At 25.1% G+C, this 26,041-nt stretch overlaps 4 protein-coding genes across 4 annotated transcripts; 1 reads left to right on the forward strand and 3 right to left on the reverse strand. All coding sequences in view use genetic code 6, as the record gives it.

Moving 5' to 3' along the window:
* TTHERM_00821790 (HECT domain ubiquitin transferase) lies at nucleotides 1-13,000 on the forward strand (the record flags this gene model as incomplete). Its single annotated transcript, XM_001031509.2, has 22 exons — nucleotides 1-488; nucleotides 694-820; nucleotides 912-1,190; nucleotides 1,244-2,680; nucleotides 2,743-3,475; nucleotides 3,542-3,981; nucleotides 4,045-4,343; nucleotides 4,404-4,972; nucleotides 5,097-5,364; nucleotides 5,419-6,823; nucleotides 7,143-7,710; nucleotides 7,770-8,968; nucleotides 9,321-10,072; nucleotides 10,137-10,437; nucleotides 10,506-10,668; nucleotides 10,724-10,977; nucleotides 11,037-11,168; nucleotides 11,220-11,665; nucleotides 11,726-12,141; nucleotides 12,201-12,557; nucleotides 12,607-12,735; nucleotides 12,804-13,000. The coding sequence occupies 22 exons, from the start codon at nucleotides 1-3 to the stop codon at nucleotides 12,998-13,000; spliced, it is 10,959 nt and encodes a 3,652-aa protein (XP_001031509.2).
* A 468-nt stretch (nucleotides 13,001-13,468) lies between these two features.
* TTHERM_00821800 (plant dual-specificity MAP kinase kinase family domain protein) lies at nucleotides 13,469-15,874 on the reverse strand (the record flags this gene model as incomplete). Its single annotated transcript, XM_001031510.1, has 1 exon — nucleotides 13,469-15,874. One exon carries the CDS (start codon nucleotides 15,872-15,874, stop codon nucleotides 13,469-13,471), a length of 2,406 nt encoding a protein of 801 aa, XP_001031510.1.
* Nucleotides 15,875-16,391: 517 nt separating this feature from the next.
* Nucleotides 16,392-20,205, reverse strand: TTHERM_00821810 (transmembrane protein, putative; the record flags this gene model as incomplete). The annotated part of the gene is made up of 9 exons (XM_001031511.2): nucleotides 16,392-16,749; nucleotides 16,803-16,871; nucleotides 16,984-18,460; nucleotides 18,807-19,086; nucleotides 19,146-19,419; nucleotides 19,493-19,608; nucleotides 19,693-19,880; nucleotides 19,946-19,967; nucleotides 20,098-20,205. 9 exons carry the CDS (start codon nucleotides 20,203-20,205, stop codon nucleotides 16,392-16,394), a joined length of 2,892 nt encoding a protein of 963 aa, XP_001031511.2.
* A 1,049-nt stretch (nucleotides 20,206-21,254) lies between these two features.
* TTHERM_00821820 (transmembrane protein, putative) lies at nucleotides 21,255-25,170 on the reverse strand (the record flags this gene model as incomplete). Its single annotated transcript, XM_001031512.2, has 10 exons — nucleotides 21,255-21,903; nucleotides 22,000-22,065; nucleotides 22,122-22,780; nucleotides 23,014-23,702; nucleotides 23,775-24,054; nucleotides 24,115-24,385; nucleotides 24,467-24,582; nucleotides 24,636-24,823; nucleotides 24,950-24,971; nucleotides 25,030-25,170. The coding sequence occupies 10 exons, from the start codon at nucleotides 25,168-25,170 to the stop codon at nucleotides 21,255-21,257; spliced, it is 3,081 nt and encodes a 1,026-aa protein (XP_001031512.2).
* Between the last annotated feature and the right edge of the window lie 871 nt (nucleotides 25,171-26,041).

Below are 26,041 nucleotides of genomic sequence, written 5' to 3' on the forward strand. Positions count from 1 at the left end.
ATGAATGGATCAATATTAATATTTTTAAAATCAAAGAATAAAAATGAAAAAGTACTTGACAACTTGCCAATAGATGATGAAAGAGAAGTTGATGATGAAACTTTATAAACACAACTTGAAAGCTTCTTAAATTATTAGGAAGATGAGGGCAAATTAGAGCTCTCTAAACTACATTAAGGAGACTACCTCTTTTAGTTTTATATGTTAAAGTTAGAAAAGAGGATTAATATTATTAGAAAAACTTATGAGGAAGGTCCCTGGAATGGTGTTGAAAGCATAAAGCTGATTGAAAAATAGGATATTGGTATAATAGTTATTTTGAGAAATCTTATTAGTATATTAGAAACTCTAGTTGAACTTTTTAGTGAGCGTATAAATGCTTTAAAAATTGAAACAGATAGATTCAACAATGTAGTTTAACTCCTACTATATTGCGATAATCTCGAAATCAATTATCTTGTTCTAAAGTTTATAGTTTTTGCAGAAAGGTAACTAATTTACTCATTACTTATATGAAAATGCAAAAAATAATAATATGATTTTTCATCATTTATTTATTTTTTTGATTGATTATTGATTGTAACTTACTTGCACGTTTTATAACAAATCAATAAATTACATATAAATTTATAAATAAAATAGGAGATAACCTTTTTTTTATTACAAATTTTATTTTAATTATAATAAAATTAGCAACTAGGTCTTAAAAACAGTAGATAGCTGCAGATTGATGGAAAGCTATTACTTATATTTTATTAATATATGGCGTCAAAGATATCCCTATGTCGCTGAAATCTTTAAAAATGAAAAGTTTTATAAAGTAATTTTCAATCATTTTTCATTAAATAAATAATTTATTTTGGGAAAATTAATTATTTGTGATTTAAATAAAATGTTTTGATAATAAAAAGGATACAGGAGCAAAACCAATTGGCAATGATGTTTAAGGTGATTAAGCCTTTTACGAAAACCCAGGAAAGGAAGTATTTAAATTAGAAATTAACTCAGTAAAGAAGGAATATTCTGATTTCTTTTCTTCTTATTACCAAACTCAATAACTTTTTGCAAAAGATAATGTATAATCACCTCCAAATAAAATAACTCCTTTATTTGTTAATGTTATGCTAACACTTCGTTTGGCTAAGAACTTTTCTGCTATTAAAAATAGAGCTTTAATTGCTGGAATTTAAGTAAATGATTTTAAATTAATTTTTTTATAGTTTTTTTTTTTACAATTTCATAGTGCTACTCTTTTGTTGGCGGATAACGCTACATTACCTGTATAGATGCTCTCAAAAAATTCCATCTGAACAAGGATTATCGCTTATTATATGCTATGAAAAATTTCCCATACCCAGACTTTTAATTAGATATGCTGTGGTGCTTAGTATTTATTCGTGATAGCTAGGCTCAAATACTCAATTTAGAAGAAGACACAAATATTGAATTTGAAAATAGATTTGTAGATGACTTTAAAGCAAAATATCTGAATGAAGATTAGACAGATTTTGTAGAAAATGTTAAGTTCGATGATGTTGCTCGCTACTTTGAATAATTTACAGGGATTTATAAAAGTATTAAAGTTGATCTTTTGAATAAATTAGGAACTAAAAACAGTCCTCATTTAGCCAAGTTAGAGTAAGAATGTAATGACTTGCTTGATACTTTGATTAAATATTATGCTTTAGCTATTAATCGTTTGGTTAGAGAAATCAAGTAGGCTCATGATGAAGATAGCATAAACAGATCAGGAAATGTTATGAATTTGTTTAGATTATTTTATGTTAATTCTTATTTCTTTGAAATAAACTCTGAAATTATTGGAAAAGAAGCTGTTCCTATTATTGAAGCTGTTAAAGAGCTCTATTTAAGTGTTATCAATTTCCATGAAGAAGCACAAAACCCTGAATTACCATTTAATGCTTTGCATTACTTTAGATTTATTAATCACAGATTGCTAGCTACTAGGGGAATTTTCAAAAACGAAATAAAAGAATTTTTAACCTCAAAAACTTTTTTCGATAGCTGCTATAAAGGATACAAAAGCGATAATTAAGTTGGAAAAATAGGAGCTTAAATTATCTTTTACCACTGTGATATTCTTTCCAAAGTCTTTTTATCCAATAATGACGACGAAAGGTTCTAAAACACAGCAGAAGTTGTAGCAAGCTATCTTTAATATAATAATCTTTAATTGAAAGCATTTTCTCCAGCTAATATGGTGCTAAATGCCTTTATTAAGAAATATGGAGACAATTTATAAATGGCTTAGCTTGTTGAAAAAGTTAACTACACTCGTTTTTGCTTTTCTCATTTGAGACTTGACCAAGCCAAAGAAGATCCTGACCAATAAGAAGATGAGAAAACAGTTGATGAAAATGGAGAAGAAACATCTAATAAAAAAAATGCTAACAATCTTCTTTCCTCTGACATAATTGATGCTTCTTTCAATAGATTTACTAATAAATTTGTAGCCTATTTTAATTAGTTTTTAGATGAAAAAATCCCTATTTTACAAGAAGACAGAGCTTTTGAGACAGCAGTTATGGAGAAATTCCCTAATTTTACAAGAAATGCCTATGTAAGATCGTTTGTAGAATCCTTAATTTCTACTAACGCTTTTAGGGCATCATAATTCCAAAGTGCATTTTTCCAAAACTTTATCAATATCCTCTCAAAGGTATTATTTAATTATTTCGAAAATAAATTCATTTTTTAATTAAATTCAACTGAATTTTTTAGGTGCCATCGTTTATAAGCGAATCAGACTGCTTAAATCTTATTAGAAGATCTTTGGAGTTGGTTCATTATTGCAGTGTTGACTTCAAAATAACCTTGCTTTACTACTTGAATATTCCTTAAGACTCTAAGCTTTTAATAGAAGAGAACAAGGAAAAAATTCCTATGCTTCATGTCTTTATTTAGTTATTTGTTGAATTAATAGATAAGAATGAAAACACACTTACATTCTTACCTTATCAAGGAGTAAATAAGAATTGGATTTTAGGATAAAGAAATAGTTTAAGCATTGGTGATCATGCAAATATTTTAATAAATAATTATGATGCATAAAACATTGCCAGTCTAACTCTCGTTAAATAACTGTGCACTCTGTATGGTCTCTTTAAAACATAAACTAAGTAAATCATAAAAGACAAGGTGAAACTTTCCAATGAAAGCTTAAATGCATTTATTTTAAAAGCCAGAAAGTGTTTACCTGATTTGATTGCCACTCATATTCCATAAAAAGTTAAATATTATGTCAGCAAAATGGATTTCAATTTCGAATATAATTTTATTAAAACTTCATAAAACCCTCAAGTAAAAAAATCTGTTCTCACTTATTTATATAGCGCCTTCTTGTATAAAGGAAGCGAAAAATAAGAATCAAACAAATACGTGATTTCTCGTACTTTTATGGGCGATGTAGATGCTTTCCACTCCATCAAAAAGGGTTTAGAAAAATATTTTGTTGGTAAAATAAAATTAAAAAACTTAAATAAATTTAAAGCTAATTTAACTTATCATTTATAAATAATAGGTCTAAATTAATAACTCTTAAAGGTTTGTTGGGAACAAAAAGAAAATAGATTAATTATTGATGATCTTTCAAGTTCAATAAATTAAAGTATATTAGCTAATGTATTGACAGGACAAATTCGTACTGATAACATAAGAGAAGCCTTCCAAGATTTAGCTACCAACCTTGTTGCTGAATAAGAAATAAGAAAAAGTATAAACTATGGTAGTCTAAATGCTACTTTTGACTAGAGCGAATATTACAAGAAATTATCTGATTTGACTAATAATATCTTGATTGTTTTTAGAAAATTCAAAATAAATTTGGAAATTCTCAAAATATTGAAAGATGATTCTAACATTACTCGTGAAACATGGTACAAATATTAGTTTTTGATTCTTTCTATGGTCTTCATCAGATGGTGGTTCTTCGTCTTACAAAACAAAAAGTCTACTGCTTAAGTAAAATAAACCTAAATTTGGTGTATTTATGTTTGAATTTACATAATATATATAAATAAATAGATAACTTTGGATGAATTACTTATGGGAATATCTCCAACATAGTCTTTAATATCCCAACCTGAAATACTTAAAGTTTTAATTCTTGATAGTAAAGACAAACTTAAAAACTCTTTAGCAAAAGACCATTGCATTTAATTCTTCATTAATGCTGTTAATATTAGACACTTCTTCTTAAGTAACACTTACGATGGCTCATACGATTTAGAATTCAGCAACTACGCATAATTGGACGGCGCTCCTCCTGCTGCTAGATAATTTATTGGTTAATATCTAGCCAGGTTATTTGGTGAAATATCAAGGTAAATTGTATTGATTTTATTAAAATTTTAAATTTAAAATGAATTATTTTATTCTTTTAGAACTGGTATTGCATTAATTAGCGAAGAAACAAAGGCTATAGCTTCTACAATTTTGTATCTTTAATTAAAGGATGAAAGAGTTCAAGTAGCTGCTTCTTGTACATATTTGCAACAAATTGTAATTGATCTGTTTAAAGAATATGATCCAAACTTTTAACCTTAATTGTATCCTCCAACTGATTTGTTTATATCAATGAAATTAAATAAAGCAGTTGATTAGTTACCTGATGGAATGAAAGTCTTTATTGAGTGTTTAAAGAAGGAAATAGTAAATACTCCTCAAATCAATAGAGCTCCTTTAATCGGTTCTCTAGTATTTGTTATAATTGATATAATTAACAAATACGAAGCATGGATTATTAAATTTGCTACTTATAACAGAACAAATATTGTTTAATTCTTCATTAAGATATTTGAAATCTACCTTGACTACCTCAACATCTCTCCTCAAAACTTAAAGCATTAAATAGTTAATGTATCCAATATGTTCAAAATGCTTAATATCTGGTTTACTCAGCTAAGTGTTTATTTGAGAGAATGCAGCAGAGTGTCTGAAACCTAAATTGAAAGTAAATAAATAAATGATATTTTCTTCGCAATTACATTTATTTAGATTCTTTGATATTTATTTACATCTTAAATTAAATGATTTTTTCTAAATTCTTTATCATAAAATATTTTTCCATAAAATAGAGCAAGTTTTTGTGACTTTAATTAAATTGAGCACCTAAACACTTGACAGAATTATTGATTATCTTGAAGCCAATTTGTTTAAAGAGTACTCAAAATATAGCAAAGTCTTCTCTCCTTATCCTATTTTGAGAAATCTTTTAACTTTCATAGCTTATTCTATTAACAAACTAAAATATGTAGAAATTAATTTAGACGAACAATTTGCATAATTAATCAAAGTTCTATTCAGATTTTCTTCTATTTATTATGATGATTTTATCTTTGAAAGGTATAAATTTTTTATTTGTTTGATAAAATTTAATCATTTTCTTATCTTTAAAAGAGTAAATGGCTCAAAAAATACTAATAACTTGTGGACTCCTTTAATGAGATGCTTTGAATTAGTATTTACTTTCTAAAAGGAGAATTTCATTAAAACATGCATTGAAATTCGTATTAAGAACTCTCTTTATCTCAGCCTTGAGAAGAGATTCAAGCAGTATTGGAGCTTAAAAGAAATTGATAATAAAAAAATTATACAAAAAGACATGTTAGAAAATGGTAGATGCCTCCGTTAAGTTGTTGCTACTCTCTTCGAAGGTCTTCCTGAAGATTAAATCGAATTCTAGGAAGACTATGAACCAGAATAAGAGCTGCTCCCTGAAATTATAAGAGATGCTGATGAACCAAAGGAAGGTGAAGAAGAAGGACAAGAAAAGAAGGAAGGAGAAGAGGAGGAAGAAGCTGGAGGAGAATAACCTGCAGCTGAAGAATAGCAAGCTCAAGCTGCTTAAGAACAGGAAAATGAAGAAGGTGAAAAAGCTTAAGAAAATGAAGATATTGTAGAAAAGTAAGAAGGAGAAGAGGAAGAAGGAGAATAATAATAGCAAGAAGTTGAAGAAAGAGAATAGTAATAAGAGGAATAAGAATAAGAAGAGGCAGAAGTTGTTATCAATATTGGTTAACCTGAAGGTAGAGATGAAGCTTCTGGAAGTGAGGAATAAAATTCTAATAATTAAAACAATGAGGAAAATGAAGATGACTTTGTAGATGCTGATGATAGTGAAGATGATGAATATAAATCAAATTTAGGAAAGTCAGCCAAAGCAGAAGAATCTCAGAAGATATAAAATAATCGCAAAATTCGTTTTAAATTTTACTAAAACACTGCTATTTAATCATCAAAGGTTGTTAAATTGAATGTAATTTAGAAATAAATTATTGACCTCTTAATAGACCTCATCGAATAAAGAATTAATGATTCATACAACCAATCTAAGGAAAAATAAAACTCTAGTGAAACTTCTCTCTTTAACATCTATTATTTAGAATATCCATTTGCAATCAAACTCTTATAAATGTTTATGCAAAAATATCCTCTCACTATACCTTATATTTTAGAAAAGCGTATTAAAATCCCTGAGTTTTCTATTTTTAAGAAAAATAATATCATTTCATTCTTGGATTTCCTGATTGTAGGAGGTTCTATTTCAGAATTTACATCCAATTAAATTTTAGAAACTCTTTTCAAAATTAATTATTCATATGTTGAGGCCAAAAAAGCAGCTGAAGGAGAAGAAGAGGAGGAGTAAGAAGAACCTCCTTAGGAATAAAACGAAGAAAATGAAGAAGGATCACCCTCTTCCAAGCCTCCAATCAAAAAGAAGCCTAAAGCTATTCCAATAATAGGAAGTGCTGAATATTATTTTAGAATCGTCATTGAAAGAAATATCACATGGATCAAAAAGGTAAATAAATAAATAATAAATCTCAAATTAACATTTATATTAGATCTTAAATTAATCAAATAACAAAAAATACATCAAAAAAATAAATTGAACAAAGAAAGTAACTTTACATTTTTAAAAATAAAATTTTTAATGAAAAATAGCTTCAGGATAACATTAATTTCTTAATAAATTTATTTATTTTTTATTAATTTTAAACAAAGAACAACAAAATTTTCTCATTAAATTTTTTGATGAAATATTTTATTGAAATTTGAGATATAAATTAATTCATTTATTTATTTATTTTTTTAACTTTTTCAAATAAATAATAAAATAGATTATCGAAACAAAGAATTTTATAAATCTTGAAAGTTGCTTTACTATTTTGTATGGATTAGTGAGTAGCTTAAGGAGCTTCTTCGAAGATTATAACATTTATATTTCGACTGACTAGTATAAGAAAATACTATCTATCCTTGTTTATTTAATAAAGAGATGTGCCAATTAGTAGGAATTATTCAAATTGATTTCGATAGATGTTTTTGGATTAATGAAAGAATGCTTGTAAACTCTTCCTAAGAGGATCTTCAAAGATAGAAATATTAATGTTGAATACGAAACTGTTCTGGATTATCTTAGTTATTATATCAATCGTAACATGCTATCATACTTTGAAAAAGAAAAAGGCTTAGAGCTTGAAAAGTCTTCCCAGTTTAACTATACAGATATATATGGAGCTATTAACTAAAACACAAAATTAATAAATCCTGAAATTTTATAAGTTAGATATCAATTATCTACTATTGGACCATTAAATAATAACTCCTCAATTTATGATAAACCAGACTTAAAGAATTAGAAGGATTCTACCGATGTCACAAAAGAGCTTCTCGAAGAAGAAAAAGGTAAGTTTTAATATAAATCTTAAACATTTTTATTTAGATTATAAAATATCTATAATAAGCTTTTGAAGGACTATTCTGCAAGTAGGGAGTAATTTAATCAATAGATGAAATGTATTATGCTCACCATGAATAATTTACTCATGGATTGTAGGCATTGTATGATTTCTACAATGCTTATCCAAATTTATTTGCTAAAAAAGAACATACTTAAACCTTCATTTATTGCTTGAGTCATCTTTATGTTGTTCTTAGACGTTAAACAGAATTTGAGAAATAAGATTATGGATTATTAGAGACCGTTTATCATCATCGCCCTACTAAATTAAGTTAATTCGAAATTTTAGATGAGATTATTTTCAAGGAAATAAATGAAGAAAACAGAATAAAGTAAAAAGAAAAAGAAGAACAAGACAGACTTAAAAAAGAATAAGAATAAAATAAAGATAAATAGGAAGGTAACGATAAAAAGTCTGTCAGTAAAAGCGCAGAAGTACCACCTCAGGTACATAGAAATCCTCCAGCTGTTTAGGCAAACTCTGCTAATAATCAAGCTGTTGCAGGACCTTTCTAAAACCTTTTAAATGTTAATCCTTTTGCTTAGAATATGAATTTACTTTAAAATGCAATTAGATAAGCTTAGGAAGCTGTTTAGATTTTTGCCGATAGGTACTCAACAAGCCAGAGAACAACTACTGGAACTACTAACTCTCATAGCATCCAATCAACCTAAGGTACTACTGACACTCATGTCTCTGTATTTGATTTCACTTCTATGGGATATCCTGCTAATGCTTTAGAATTATATAAGATAGATGAAAATGCTTTCTTAGCTGCTAACATTGACCAAAAAACAGAGCTACTGAGAGAAGGCAAGAAAAAATATTAACTTTTATAAAAATTATAATTTGTTGTTGAGAGAGAAAAGGATATACTTGAAAAATTCATGTAAAAGATTAATGCCCAAATATATGATGCTGAGTAAGACCCAAATAGTTTGCCAAAATTCAATGAAGATGGCACTATATAAAACCAAGAAGAATTGGAAGAAGAAGCTCATGGATCAGCATCTGCTACTGGTATTAAATCTGGAACATCCAAAAAGAAAAATATCCCACACATTCCTGATTCTCTAAAAGTTTATATTTAACAAAATATTATTGACTTCTTTAACGACTTGAAGCCTAAAGAATAAAGGGTGTAAGCTTTATCTTGGGATCAAGAGCTTGTTGATTAAATGCCATAACCTATTTAAACCAAGGTAATTATTAATTTTTGAATAAATCTAAGTCTTTTTAAATCTGGATTTTTTGTTTATTATTACTCAGCTAAAGAATTTTTGAATTTAACATAAAAAAAGTAAGAAAAAACTATTTTTATCCAATCACAACTTTATTTTTTTAAAGCTAACAGATTCACATAATAAACAATCATTATCTTTGTCTAAATTATTTTAATCAATTCATCTATGAATTAAAAAACACTTTTTAAAATTTTCATAACATATTTATTTATAAAATTTTCAAAACAAATTTATAAAATAGATTTTCCTAAACAAAAAATAAAACATACTTTTTTTTAATTTTATTATTTTAACAAATTTTGAAATTTAGGTTCAAAACATAAGAGAAGAGCTAAAGAATAAATTCAAATAATTTGAAGTTAAAAAGGAGGTAGCAAAGGATAATAGTATTGAAAATGAAAATGAAGAAATTCAAGATTTAGAAGATGATATTAATACTGATAAAATTGAAGACAATTTATTGTATCCAACTATGGAAAAAAATGCATCAGTTGATAGAGTGCTTAAGCATCAAAACTTGTTGCTTGAAATGGTACCTACTTTCGATGATGAGTTTTTATTAAAACTCTTTGAGGCATTACATATTTTTACAGACAAAAATAAATTATACTCTCATAAGAGTGTTGTCGAGTTACTTGGAATTATATGTTAGAATCCCTACAATGCTTATAGGATAGTTGACCTTATTTCCTTCCTTCTCTTCTTATACCCTAGAAGATCAAAAATTACAAATGAGTCACTAAACTAAAATAACCTAATGCAATTGATCGAAATGCCTATCCTTCTTTTAGATAAATAGGTCAGCTACAGAGCAGAAGTTGATGTTAAATATTGGAAATGTGCCAATTACATTAGCGTTCTCCATGAACTCTTAGTTTACAATCAGTGTCATGTATTGTATGGTTTATAAGATTATCCTATTAATTCACTTGAAGAATACAAGATTTAAGTTGGTAGAAGCGAGTCACATTCTAAATTGCAAACAATTGCAGTCTAATTCCGTCCATTTGATCATCTAAAAGATGTTAAATTAGGAAATTTGATAAAAGGACAAAAAGATGGGTAAATTAATTAAATAAATTCTATTGAAACTTTAAAATTGTTAATTTAAATAAATATCTAATAGCATACCTTTGAACCAATTAGTTTCTTTTGCTCAAAAATGGATAGCATAGGACAAAAATTTGTATAATAATGTTTTATCTTATTCTTACTCTGAATCTTCATATCAATTGATAACCGAACCTTTTGATAAATTTAATCAAATCTTTTACTAGCAAATTTAATACAATGGCTAGATTAAGGCAAACTATGACAATAAATACCCTGTACTATATAGACCTTGGAAAGAATTAAATATGGAGGAGCTGATGGAGTCTTTCACCTAAGAAATTCCTAATGATTTAGCTAAAAAGAAAAGAATATCTGTATAAAATTTAAATTTAATAATATTTTTTGGCAAAATAATTAATATTAACATTCATTAAATAAATAGGAATCTAGCAGCTTTACTCTACTTCAAGACAAATGCAAAGTGTTTACTATATACCTTGACTTTGTTAAATAATATATGAGAATTTCTATTAAGAAACTACACCCTGAATTAAAAAGGCTCTAAGCTGCATTTATTCATAAAAGAACTCAAATCAAATAAAACCGTAATATTTATTGTTGTTTTTCATTCTTATTTTAACACTTTTAATCAATCAAAAGGTGGATTTGATGATTTAAATGATGAGGCTGTGACTCTTAATGATATTTTGGATTACAATGATTTCTTAGTTAAATTTAAAAACTTCCTTTAATCAGATATGGAAGTCTTCAAAAAGAGCATCAAAGATTTAACTGTTTTCTTTAAGATCGCTTTAAAAGAAGAGCTAAAATAAATTCTCGATGAATATAAATTGCGTTTGTCAGAAGATGGTCCAGAAGCAGCCATAGAGTGGTTCAAAGAAGAAAAAAATAAAGTAATTACTTAAATAAACAAATTTTTTTATTTTATTTATTTTTAATAATAAATAATTAGATCACTTTAAGAATGTTGTAAGATGTAAGACAAGTTTTGTTAGTAGAAGATCCTAGTGTTATGTCTTTCTTCTTTGACCTCTTGTAGTTTATGATTCAATCAGTTAATTACGCATGGTCTCTTCAAGATTTTGTAAATTTTATTTTTATTTAATTTATTTATTAATATTTATTTTCATTTTAGATAATTCCAAGCTATAGCTACTTTGATTATCCTCTTAAGTGTATCTTAACATTGTATGACTTCTTATATCCAGATGAGAAAAAGAAGAAGCTCAATCCTGCTGAAGAATTTGGAGGAGAAGATATTCCTGATGACTCATTGCCTTAACTTTCTAAACTTATTACAAAAGCACCAGATGATATGATGGATAGTATTGGTTTGGGCCAATCTATGACTAGAACCATGACTGCTTTAATGTCAGCAAGCTCTTCTAAGAATTTCTCTGGTGTCGACATGACTTAGCTATATGATCTAATTTTAAGAGAATTAAATAAGTTAATACAATATTTGATAAATAGTTATGATGTAAAATCCAAGAAGAAATGGGTAGAAATATCTAATATAATTGCTGTTGATGTAAAATCCTCTCGTCGTCTAGATGCAGAAAAGAAGATGGCTAAAGCAGCGTAAAATCTTAAATAATTAAAATATCCAAATAATAATTTTATATTAAATAATAAAAATAGCACCTTCGCTAAATTTATTGCTAAAAAGAAAACTAAAGGAGCTGAACGTAAGATTTATATAAACTGCCAAAGAGAATAGTGCTGGTAGTCTTCTTTGGGAGATTTGATGAACTATCCTCCTAATGTTTTTGTGGTTTAGAAGTTTGATGTAGTTTTTGAAGGAGAATCTGGTATAGATTAAGGAGGTTTGACAAGAGAATGGATCGTATTGGCCCTCAATGATATTTTAGATCCTTAGAAAGGATTATTTAAGCTCTCCTCAAATGGTGTAACAATGCAACCAAGTCCCACCTCTTTCCTTGTTCCAAATCACTTAACACACTTCAGATTTGCTGGTAGATTGATTGCCAAGGGTTTGATAGAAAAATTAGACTTTGAAGTTGATTTCACTAAATCTTTCTTGAAACATATTTTACGTACAAAATTAATAAATTCTTTTTTTTAATTAACTAAACATTTAATAATTCATAAATAGATAAAACTCTTTTCATAAGCGATCTTGAAGATATCGATCCAGATGAGGCGAATAACCTCTTGTGGATACTTGACCATGATGTCACCGATCTATGTTTAACCCATTCAATAGATAGAGTTGTGCTTGGATAAAACTATACATTAGATTTGATACCTAATGGAAGAAATATTGAAGTTACAGAGTAAAACAAAAAGGAATATGTTAAACAAATAGCTCACTTTAAAATGACAGAGGAAATTAAAGAATAAATTTAATCTTTCCTAAAGGGATTCTATGAAATTCTTCCTTAAAGATCCCTCAAATATATGAATGAGTAAGAGCTCGGACTTTTACTCTCTGGAGTCAAAAAAATTGATGGTAACTATTCTTTTTCTTTTAAATCTGTTAAAATGCTTATAAAATATAGTTGACGACATGAAAAAACACATGAGATATTATCGCTATAATAAAGATTCTCAGATTATATAATGGTTCTTCGAAGTTATGAATGAATACGATGAAGATCAGCGTAGTTTATTCTTGTTCTTTGTAACAGGTAAAAAACTAAAATATATTTTAACAATAAAAACTGACTTTATTAATAATTTTAAAAAATATAAATAGGCTCATTTAAAGTTCCTTTTGGTGGATTCAAAAACTTGTAATTAGAAATTGCTAAGATAGATAATAAAAATAATTTGCCAGTAGCTCACACTTGCACTAAATCTTTAGATCTTCCAGAATACGATTCCAAAGAAATACTAAAGGAAAAGCTAACAATAGCAATATAAGAAGGAAAATAAGGTTTCCATATTGCATGAAAAAAAATAAAAAACTAAATCATTTAAATAAAATTAATCTCTTTTTTATAACTTATAAAAAAAATGTTTGTTTAGAATTAAAAAAGTACTCAATTCTTATTAAATAAATATAATTTACTCATTTTAAACTCTCAATTACTTTATAATTATTTTTTATCTATGATTTAATACCTTTTTTATTACCGTATATCTTCAAATTGGATGTAAAATTTTTAAGTTAAATTCTGAAAAATGGTTAATTCCTATGAAAATATTTGGGAAAAAAACTTTATTTGGAGTAAAGGTAAATGAAATATAATGGACTTTACAGTATTTAATTTTTGATTTTGAATGCTTAAATTTCATACATTATAAACTTAAATATATTTGTTTATGCAATAACGCATTCATACATATATATTTTATATATTGATTGTTTAAATATCTAAGATTAGATCTAATTTGTAAGGTCATATAAAGCTGTGAATATCATAATGCATTAATGTTATTTCTTACTTCCATTGAGTTGTGAGAATCTTAAAGAGAAAGAACTTAATTGGTTTTTTTTGTTTATTGTGTTTACTAAGATTGCTATTCTTCTAAATCAATTTTTTTGAGGAGATTAGTTGGAATTCTAATTCTGTTAATACTTTTATGTGGTTGTAATAGATCGTTTGTATCGTAATTTTATAAGACAGAAGACTTGCTAATTAAAGGTAGATGAAAATCATCTTTTTGTTTATTAGGAGAAAAAGAGTTTTGCTAGAGTTTTAGCTATTATTCTTGGGAATCTCTTATATTATTGTATCTTTTATATGATTTTATCTAACTTTATGGGCTTGTTTTTTCATTTTCAATGGATTTCTATTTTTATAAAGATTTTTTATGAGAATCTAAGCCTGAATTGTAAAACTAACTATCTTAAATTTAATTATCTTCTTTTTTTTCTTCTATGCTTGATAATCCTGTATATTTTTAAATTTAAAATTAACCATTTAGTCTTTCTAATTTGCTGCTATTTTTTGTTTTTTGTCTTTCACTCGAGGAATCAGTTGATTAATTCATATTCCTGCCTTATATTTATGGCATTAATCTTATGTTTTTTTCTATTTCTATCTAAATGAACTGTTTTTTTTTATCTAAACTTCTAATTTTATTTTATTCTTATACTTTTGCTGCATACATATCTTTCATCAATTTACGAGTAATAGCCTCTTATCTCAACCGAGAAGCAGGTGGGCTATTAGAGGAGCTTAGAAACTATTTATTTTAATATAAAATTGGAAGAAAAATATTCTTTCCTTGGCTTATGCTGCTTTAGTCCTAAGAATGATTGCTCCCTCTTGTATGATTATCTCTTGGAGAAGAAATATTACTGAGCTAGTGGTTAAATGAATTTTCTTTTAAAAGGCGCTTCCTTTTTTCATTTAGACTACCTTCATTATCTTTCTATTTCTCTTGTATATGATATTCTTCTTAAATTTTAACATTTCTATTCAAATTAGGAGATCTTCCTCTTTTGTAATTTTCTTTTATGAATTGTTGATCTTTTGGAATATATTCTTTCTTTTATAGGCTATTTTCACTTGGATTATTCTTCTTCTTTTTTATCTGGATGCTTAAATTTGCTTCTTCATTTTAGATGAAGCTATTATCGTTCTTTTTTGAGTCAGTATCAATCTAATTATCTATTTATATAGAAATCTTGCTTCTACTAGACCTATCCAAACTTCTTTCATTCTTAGGAATACTTTTTTTAGCTTTGATTTCTCTCAATGAAGGGATAAGAGATCCCTTTTTAGAATAATTTATCTTTTATTGCTTTTTGGCAAGAGGGCTAGCAGAAGAATCTGCTTCTTTTGCTAATTTTATGCTAGGAGAAGGCTGTAAACAAAAACTACTTTCATTATTATTGTTATCATCTTAGTTTTCTAAAAATTCATTAACTATTTTCTTCACACTCTTACTATGATAGGAATTTGGATAATTAGGTTAAGGCAAATTCTCTTGAAGTGACGCAGTCACAGGTTTAAATTATATTGTTTTAAGTAGAGTGGATTTTTCTTCTTCTTCTCTTGACAGGATGCGCTTTTCTGATATTTTTTTTTAAATGTAGGGAAGTTGTAGAATTTAAGAGCAAGAAAATCTCTTTTTGGGATCAATCTAAAGCATATTTGATACCATATTGGATAATTCTAATGAGTATTTTGGAGATATTTTTTTATAGACTCCACTCATTATTTTTCCATAAAGCTCTTTCATTGACTCACCATTAAAAGGAGGTGAGAGAGTAGCTAATTCATATAAAACACATCCTAAACTCCATATGTCGCTAGAACTAGTGTAAGGTTGATCGCTCCAAACCTCCGGACTGGCATAGTAAGGAGTACCTGTTTACGTATATAGAAGCCCCATCTTAGCTTGTTTGGAAACGTTAAAATCACCAATTTTAGTAGTTCCATCTTTGTATAAAAATAAATTTGCGTTTTTGATATCTCTGTGATAAATGTTTAAACTATGGAGAACTTAAAGACCTTTAACGCTTTGAATAAAGACACTCCAAATGTAATCTTCCCTTAACCTGGTCCCTGTTCTAATGTGCTTTTTGATTTTTTCTAAGACATCACCATCATCTGCATATTCCATAACTAAATAAAGAAACTCTCCGTCATCACTTAAAAAGCTTTCCTTGAAAGAAACCACATTTGGATGTCTGATGGAGGCAATAATTCTGACTTCGTTAAGAGCATTCTCTTTCTCTTTAAGAGACAAGTTGGTAAGATTAACTTTTTTTAAAGCGTATATTTGCTAATCAATAGTTCTTTTAACTTTATAAACTTAGCTGTAGGCTCCTTCGCCTAATTTTTCAATGATTTCAAAATTCTACAATTTCATACCATCTAGAGATTGATTACGATATTTATGAAATATAATAAATTAATATAGGAAGTTTTTAGTCTATTTTATTGTTTTAATTAACTTATCAATTATTTATTAATCAAACAATGATTTAAAATTAACATAGTAAAAAAAATTAATTCAGATAAATTTTATGTTCTATTATCATCACATATTATAACTAATTTAGAATAAACAAAAAATGAATGATGAAATTAGTAAATAAACAACTAATATATTTAATCATATTTTAACATTTTAGTTCACAAATTATTTACAATAATGTAAATTCTATTAATTTGGCAAAAATAATCAAAATTTTTATGAGAAAACAATTAAAACTATGAAATAGTATTAAAAATACTTACAAATATGAATTTATTGTCGCTTTTTTTATATTATTCATATTATTTTTATCCCAATTCACAGAATACAAATGAAGTTTTTTTGATTAAATGATAAATTCTTTACAAAAAATATATTTTATTTTTACAAATGTTTTAGTAGTGTTTAATCAATTTTCTTTTATTGAAGACAAATCATCTTCTTGCAAGTCAAATACTATAACATCTTACTAAACTTCTTAGTTTGAGATTTTGTTTTACGGAGATTCTGAAATTTATTCCTTTGAAGGGGTTTCAGTGTGTTAAATTTTTTATTCGCTTATAATTTTATCTGAATTTCTAATACTTTCATTTTAATAGGTAGATTTTTAATCAGAATGTGTTTGTTGATTATTTTGTGCAAAAGTTGATTGACGTTCTTTTTCTTTAATAAATCTACTCGCTTCAATATTTTAAGATTATCTATTTTAATAAATTAACTAAGAATTAAAGCTTTAATTTAGATTTCCCTTTGATTTTTTTTTCATTCTATTTTAAAAAATTAAATTAATATTTATAAACTTTAAAGAATTTCTATTTACAATCTTGCAAGTTAAAAAATTGTTTTTATTTCATCCCCTATTAAATCAATCAGTTTGTTATTCATTTAGCTCTGCTAACTTATTTTCGAAGAAAAATTAAGAAAAAAAATAATATAAAATAACTTTAATTTCAAACAATTAATTTATTTAGAAAATTATTTAAAAAATTAAATTAAATTACTCGTTTCTATCCTCTTCTATTAACTTTTCATAGCAGCTATAAAGCTTCTGGTAATGAGAAAACTAATTTTTTTTTGTTGAACTTTTAAACTTAGCGATAGCTTTGCTAACAATAGCAATATTTTTTAAAGAAACCCGTATTTTATTTGTGCTTTTTCTTAAAGGTTTTTCTTTTTAGTTTTATTCTAATTCAGTTAGTAACGCTTTCCTATCTATAACATCACTTTATGAATCAATACTAATAACTGGTTTAGGAAAGAAATTAAAAAGCGTTTATTGCTCTGGGTTAAAGAACAAATTCTTTAGTTTTTCTATTTCTTTTAGCCTGTCTAAAATATTAAAAATATCTAAATCCTCTCTAATGTGATATTCTGCTTTATTTAGAAGTTATATTTCATCTGAGTTAAAAAATTTACCACAAGTAATTTTATTTAAAAAGAATTTCAAGTTAAAGTGAAGACTTCTCTCTCTTAATAATAAAAATTTCAATTCTCTGTCTAAGAATTCTTTTTTTTCGGATTCTCCAAATATTGGTTTTAATGAAGACTGAGGAGTTTTAGGATTAGTTATTTTATTTGACTGTTATGTAAGACTTCTAAAATTTTCATTAAATAATAATGTATTTTAGTTAGTTGGTGATGAATTTATCTGAAGATTTGAACTTGTAGACCTTTTCTTATTAAGTTTTGAGTAATTTTAATTCCCAGTTTTTTCTAATAGGAAATTCTAATTATTTTGCAGTAACTGATTACTGTCTGATATTAAAAGTTAATTGTTCAACCTATCCAATTAAGGACTAGCCATATATTGATCAACAATTGTTTATTTTCGTGTTTAAATATCAGTATTATTTTCATTTAGCCTTTCAATGTCAAGTTCGCACTCTTAATTAAAGCCTTAATTATTATTTTTGCAAAAAATATTGTCTTGAACAAGATTTTATTTATTGTTGTTCTCTTTTTACTATTCTAAGTGATTTGTGTAATCTGGATTGTTAATCAATAAATTATCTTTGGTATTCAGTTCTAATCCTAAATTATCACCAAATTTTTTATTTTTAAAATTTTACTCTTTTGGATTTAAGCCAATTATTTTATTTTATTCCTATAATTTGTCTTTAGAATTATCATTTTTTATTATGTTTGTAACATTTTATTTCTCTAACATTTTTTGTATTTAATCAAGAGGAATTAAACCAGCATCTTCTCTTGTTAATATCCTTCCATCTTAGTTTAAGCTTTTGATTCTTTAAAAGTCTTTTATCTTTGGCCGAAAAGGACTTTTCATTATTTTATTTTATTCATCAGCCATAGTAGTCATTTATTGATTTTAATCTGCTTCAGTTATATTTATTTAATATTTTTCAATCTTATTTTATTCATTTTATTTCTTTTAATCTTTTTTTTTCCTTTTTATATCGAAGTCATACAATCTATTAGCAAGCTCAAAAGTATAAACATAATGGTTATAAAAATGAACTATTTTTTAAAATAAAATTATTTTTTTTAATTTATATAAATTAATATTTTTCTCTTCTTAATTTGAAATAATTTGTTGAAATTTAGTTTGTATTCCTTTTAAAATTTAAAAAAAAGTTAAATATTCTTTGTTGTTAATTTATTTATGCTCAAGAAATATTAACAAATAAATTTTCATTTTATACTAAAATTCCTTTTTAAAATTTTTTTTCATGATTTTCAAATAAAATTTATTTTCATTTTATTCTAAAAGCTTTTTAAAATTTTTAAAACAATTTTACATTAAAAAAAAATTATTGTGAATTTTTGAGTATTGAAAGTCTTTAATTTTAGTAAATTAATTTACCAATAATTGCTGAAATAAGGAGAAATATTTAGCAAAATCCCCCGATATAGCTTATAACTTCATCTACCTTTAAGTACTAACGATTATATGTTGTAGTAAAAAAGCTTCTGATAAAATAAATATCGCAATAATTAGTAAAGTTTCCAACTTAGAAAGATTAAGTATAATCATTGTTTTAGTAAATCGTATAGCTTTCTTAATTTATATCTGAAACTGGAATTAAACTTTGATCAGTATTTATTATTTATTAATTAATGTTCAAATTAGCAGTTGTATACATCTATAATACAAAATAAAATAAAATTAGATATTATTTTACTTTATTTTATTAAAACTTACTTGCTGAGGTTAAAATGAAAATATTAGCGAGCTAATAAAAGATTATGCATGATTTTAAGTCTTCTCTGGATTAAGCTGCATATTTGTTAATAAAAAATTAACTCTAGTTGATTTACTTTGACTTGCCTTTATATTTTAAGGGGTATCACAAACTGGTTACCAAGCTGTGCTACTTGGCCAATTTGTTTGATTTACACAACTTACTACAGAAAACCTTAAATGATAAAAATCATTGCTTGAAAAAGCTCCTCCAATATTAAAAACCTCACCCTTTCTTGAATTTTTTTTTTTAGTAAATTAATCGAAATAATTATTTCCAAAAGTTAAAAATGAAATTAATTAATTACTTTAAACAAAGGAAATCATTTATGTTTTCTTCTATAAAAACTTATGTCCAATTTATTTGTTTCGAAGGAATATCTGAAAAATGATCTATTGTACAAGGTTCTAGCTGTAAAGGATACTAATTTAGAAAATTTATAAGTAAGTAAGTAGGTAGAACTAATTATTTATTTTTAACAAATGAAGACTGTTGATAGTTATTTACTTTTTTTTATATGTATGTCCCATTTTAAAATCTTTAGTAGTGTCTCCATTCAAAAGTTATATTATATTGAGGTTTGCTAATAAAATTTTGCTAATCATTTTTTACAGCAATCATGAAATTTTGTTTCCCTACTTATAATACTCCTGGATCAGTATCATATTGAACTGATTCAATAAAAGTAATTTGTGCTTTAAATAAGATATCAAAAGATGTAAGATTAATCAAAAGATAATATTTTTTGAAGATTAATTACTTTTAGATACCAAGGTAATTACCTGTTTTTTATAATAAAATATTTATTTATTTACTTGTTATTTACTAATTATTTTATTTATTTATTGATTAATGTTATCTTACATTATTGAAAAATAGTAGAACCATAAAGCTAAAAAAAAGTATAGTAACCACCCCACCAAAAGCAGTTCTAAAAAGATTATCGTTTTTATAATTTAAACTTATATCCGATCCAAAAATATCTAGACCTTTAAATGATTTAATCAAGTACTTTTACATTAATCTTCACTATTTTTTTTGAATATTTAATGACTTTCTTTATTATTTATTTTGTTATTTTTCTTTTATCTTCTTCAACAAATTTATTAAATTTTGTATTTTTTACGTTTTAATTATTTTACTTATAAAGACTATCTCATATTGTAAAAAATTAAGCTTTTACATACATTTCTGACAGACTGTTATTTATTTGAAATAAATTAAAGTCAATTAATTTATTATTGCTTTTCTAAAATTTTATGTCTGCCTATCGTAATTATTTATAAGTATATTCCTACATATTTTTGCCTTTGATATACTTATAAATATAATAAAGCTAAAACTTGCATTAATTAGCTAAATAAATCATATATAATAAATTGATTTTTAAAGATAAAAGTGAATTATGGTATTTATTACAATACTTAAAATATTAATTAATTAGAAGAAAAGTGAATAAGATACTATCTGGCTAGATTTTATGTTGATTATACAAAGTAAATGAAAAAATAAAGTTAATTTTTAATAATTAAATATGATAATTATATTAAAATTAATTATTACAATTTAAAAGAAAATAGAAATATAATAATCAATCTTAAATTATAAAATAAATATTTTTAAGTAGAAATAAAGTATTAAAATAAATTTATTTATTTATTTATATCAACTTAAATTTAGTTTAAATAAAATTTACTATGAAATTGTTAATTTTTATTCAAATATTTCTTACTTCCCAAAAGATAATTTTTTATTTAAAATGCAATTAAAAACAGTAAATTTATACTAGATTATTTATATAGATAAAAAGATTAATGATTAAGTCAGTAAGTAAGTACTGTAGTTCCTAAATACAATGATATGAATAGTTTATGAGGAAAAAATTTTTTAGTAAAGATTCATTAACTGCATGCAGTATGTATTTTAAATTTTATATGTAGAAATTGAGCGAGAAATTAAGGTAAGTAAATGAGTAAGTGAGCATATATTTTTTGATATTAATTAAGATTTTTGAAATGATGTATAATATTTATATAAAATAAATTTATTAAAAAGTAGTTTAGTAATTTTCATTTTTATTTTTTTGATTTTGGTGATTTTACATAGTTATTTTTCTTTGCCTTTGCTTTTTAAATAATTTGAACTGGAGTATTATTTTATTCAATCTAAAAAGAAGAGATATTCATTTAATTTTAATCATCTTATATATTCGAATTTACATTTTTATTTAGGCTATAAGATTAGTATACATTAAATTCCTCCTCCTCTTATATATCTTATTAATATATTTCAGTTTCATTTTTTTTTTCATTGTTATTAATGTTCACTATGCTTGTCTATTCTGCATTACCAAAATTATTTATAAAAGGCAGAGAGGTTGCATTTAATACAGAAATATTTTAATCAGTTTGCATCTGCTGTTATTACTAAGCATGTAAATCAATAATTTTTTCTTCTATTAAACCTTATTCTTCCACTTAAACATTTTCATCTACTTATTGGTTTTTATGAGCTATTTATTGCTCCTCGTCCTCTTATTTCTTACTTTCAGAATTAGAAGAGCTAACCTGATTATCAAAATATGGTTTTCTCATAATTTATTTTCCAATAGGAGAAACATCTTCTTTGTAATTTTAATTATAATATTCACCATTCTAATTTTATTAGATGGCTAACATAGTTTCTCTGTAAATTTGCTCTTCGGTTTTCACATATATTCTTAAATTAAAAAAAAAATTTTAAAACAAATAATTACAAAGTGATGAATTATATTATTATAAATAAATAAATAAATAAATAAATAAGCAAGCATACCTTCTTGTAGCTTCAAAGATTTTAACAAGATCTTTTCCTAGCAATTCAATAAGTCTTTCATTAATTCTATTTTTTATTTATGATAAATAAATTTTTTAGATATTAAAAAATATAAAATTTACTCAGCTTAAGAACTATTTGGATCATTTGTATGAATGATCTTTACATAGGCATCATACAATTTTTTAATCTATGAATGTTGATTTCTTTTGAGGTTCATTTTAAAACGATTGATTGCTTTAATTACTAAAGCAATTTATTTAAATGATGTAACTTTTTATTAGTAGATCAACTTGTTAAAAGTTACTTTGTTATTCGTTTATGACCTTTTTAAATAATCAATCTTAGGTATTGCATCATCTTCTTTTAGAGATATGACAGGTTTAGGGAAGAAATTAAAGAGTGATTCTTGTTCTTTATTTAAAAGGAGTTTTTTGAGTTTATCTAATTCTTTAATGCTTCTTATCAATTCATAAATATCAATATCCTTTGAAAGCATGTCATTCGCCTTATTTAAAATCTGAACAACTGGTGTGTTACAAAATTTCCCAAATGTAATAGAATTGATAAAATACTATAAACTTAACTTCATAGGATTCTCTTTTTTGACGTAATTTGTTATTTCTCTTTCTAAAAATTGCTAAGCATTGTAAAATTTAACTCCTTTTTTAATTTTCAAGGCTTACTCACTTGTAATTTATAAGGCCTAGTTAAAGTATTCACCCTCATTAAAAGCATTAATATTATTATTGTAATCATTCTCTTCATTTTAATATGGGGTCTAATTTTTGTAAAAGAAAGATATGTTGATTATTCGATCTATCAATTTAAATAATTTATCAATTTTTATTTGATCTACAACGATAAAATTTAATAAAAAAGATTAATTAATTAATATTTTAATTCCAAAACAAATATTGGAAATAATGAATGGATGGATGAAGCGATCGATATTGAGATCACTTAATTATATTTAATTAATTTATATAGTAAAAGTAATAAGTTGATAGGTACCTTTGCATAGTTTTCTAAGTGATCATTTTAATTTGTTTGTTATTGCTATAGATTTTATAAAGACTTTGAAATGTTTGACTCTTATTCTTTAACTACGCTTTTATTTAATAAAGTTTTTTGCTTGCGTCTTTTTGGTTCATCGCCATAAGGATTATTTCTTTCTTAGCTTGAAGTGTAATTTAAAGGTAAAACGGATGCGGATTACTAAGTAGAAAATTAAAGTTTTTCTAGATTAATTCTTTTCATTGGAGAAGCTCTTGATTAAGTTGGGCTTATGTTCTCTCTGAGTATTTTAGATTAATAATTTTGATCGTTGTTTATTGTTCTTTCGTTCTTCTCAAAATTTTTAGATATCTCTTATTCAAACTATTAGCTTTGAGCTAATTTGCATGGACTTAAATCAATTATTGAGTATCTTAAATTTTGGTGGTGACCTTCAGTCTAAAAGGCGCTTTTATCAATTTTTTAAGCTTTTATCTTATACTATTAGTTGGCATCTATCTAATTTGAAGACTCTATTGGATTAATCTTACAATTATGTTTTGCTTAAAAGCTAGATGTTCTTCTCTATTTTGTTGGATTCGTTTTATTAGGGTGCTAATCATTATCATTTTATATCTCATTCAAATCAAAATCATAAAGCTTGTTTATTAACTCAAATTAATAGTGATAAGAATTGTAAGTTCTGACTAATTAATTTAAAAAAAAATAGATAAATAAACAATTTATCCCTTACACTTTTTTAATAAATTAAGATTTACCTACAAATGCAAACAAAAGCAAAAACATTTGACAGAATCCACCAATGTAACTTATAACTTAATCAATTTTTTGATATGCTCTATTAATCTATGTATTAAAATTGCTACGAAGGAAAAATATCTCGCTATATTTCTGATAATCTCCCACCGAATATTGCTACTTGTAATCACCATTATTGTAAATAGGAAATATTTCATCAGAGTTATCTTCGAAAGGAAACAAGCTGTTATCGGTTGTCATAGTTTTCTAAGTAATAAATATGTTGGCTGTAGAGTACATCTAATTAATTCATTATGTAAATAGGCTAGTTAATTTATAGGCTAAAAAACTAAAATTTACATAGTGAGGCTAGAATGTAAAAAACATGCTTTCTAAATATATCTGAGATGTACTATCAGGTTATTCTGGATTCAAATTGTAATTTGTAAATAAAAAATCAATTCTTGTGTCTTCATCATTTTACTTGTCTTTGATTTCCTAAGACGTCTTACAAACTGGTTTCCATTTTCTGGTAGTATCAGTCGAATTCTTGCATTATGTGACTAAGAATTTCAGGTGGTAAAAATCTTTATTTTCGAATTTTCCTCCTATAAGGTAAGTTTAATTTCTCCTACGATTGGTTATAAAAAAATTAGTTAAATTTATAATTGCTTTAATTCGAATTAGTAATTTAATCAAAGTAATTAGATACTATAAGCACAAAAAATCGTCAAGATTTTATAAATCGTAAGCTTTCTGCCAATCATATTGTAAATTAGGAAGTCCTTTAAAGTGATCCCATGTACAAGGTTCAAGTTATATAGGAGTCTAAAACGTTTAAGAAATTATTTAATTAGGAGAATTTTATTTTTTTATGTTACTTTATTCTAAATGTAAGTGCCATTTTCATATCTTATATAGTGTCTTTGCTCAAATGTCAAATTATAATATGGTCTACTTATAAAATCATCTTAATCTATTTTTACAGCTATCATATATTTGTTAGTATCTAATTCGATGATGCCAGGTTCTGTTTCAACTGATGGAGAAGTAGTGTAGTTAACTTAAGCTGTTCATTATATTAAATGCATAAAATTTATCAACTAAAATCAATCAAACTTGAAATATAGATAGCTAAAACTTTCCATTTTCCCAAACTTGTTGTATAAAAGCAAATAATTAAATAAAAAAATACATTTCTAAATAAGAGTCACAACCTATTTATAAAAATAAGATGAATAAATATAAGTTGAAAGGCTAGCTTAAATAACTTACTTAGTTGAAAAAAAATATGGTCATCATCGCAATGAATACTAAAGTAGTGAGTCCACCAAAAGCTGTTTTATACACATTATCTTATTTATAATTTAATCCTATTTGAATTCCAAAGATGTCAGCTTTTTCCAAAATATTCATTTTCTCTTTTTTGATCAAACAATTTTCAATTTAATTATGATTATTTAATTTTAACTTATTAGTTAGTTGCGCATCCACATAGATATAATATCTCTTTTTTTTATTTGATCTATTTACTCTTATTCAAAAAACATTACAGTTTTTATTAATTCAATAATGAAAATTAAATTTGTGGCTCATAAAAGCGTCTGCGAAAAATTAAAGTTTTTTGAGTTTTGAGATGTTAGTTTAAATCCAAATCTCAGTTTGTATTTTTATGTTATTAATTTTAAGCCTCAAATTCATTACTTTATTTATCTTATCTAATGATTTTTGCATTTTAATTATATTTATTTATCCTCATTTATTTATCATTTATCTATCGATTAATTCCTATAAAATCTTCTAAGTTGCTGTTATAAATAAATTTGTAGTTTCTATCTAATTTGAGAAATTAAAAATCAATCTACAAATAAGTATATTTATTTTTAAGAAATCGATCCTTCAAAATTGAAACTATTGATATAATTTACTTTTTAATTAGAAATAAATCACAGCAAAATATTGTCCACACTTTTGAAGTTATAAAAATAAATTTCTTCTTTCTTATCTTTCTTTAATTAATAATCTATTATGTCGTATTTAATTAATTCTGTAACTGCTAATCATGATGCAAATATTTTAAAATGTAAATAATTGAAATTTTAATCAGAAATATATTTTATTTATATTAGCAATTAAAAAAGTTTATCTATTTTAAGAATATTTAAAGATCATATAAATGCTAAAGAAAATTAATTGATTAGTCAACGAATTTGTTGCTTATTTTAAAATGATAAGAAAGTCTTAAGAATTCGTATATTTATTAATATTGATTATATAAAAAGGTAGC

Source organism: Tetrahymena thermophila (genome assembly GCF_000189635.1).
Source record: "Tetrahymena thermophila SB210 genomic scaffold scf_8254483, whole genome shotgun sequence".
Classification (NCBI taxonomy): Eukaryota; Ciliophora; class Oligohymenophorea; order Hymenostomatida; family Tetrahymenidae; genus Tetrahymena; species Tetrahymena thermophila.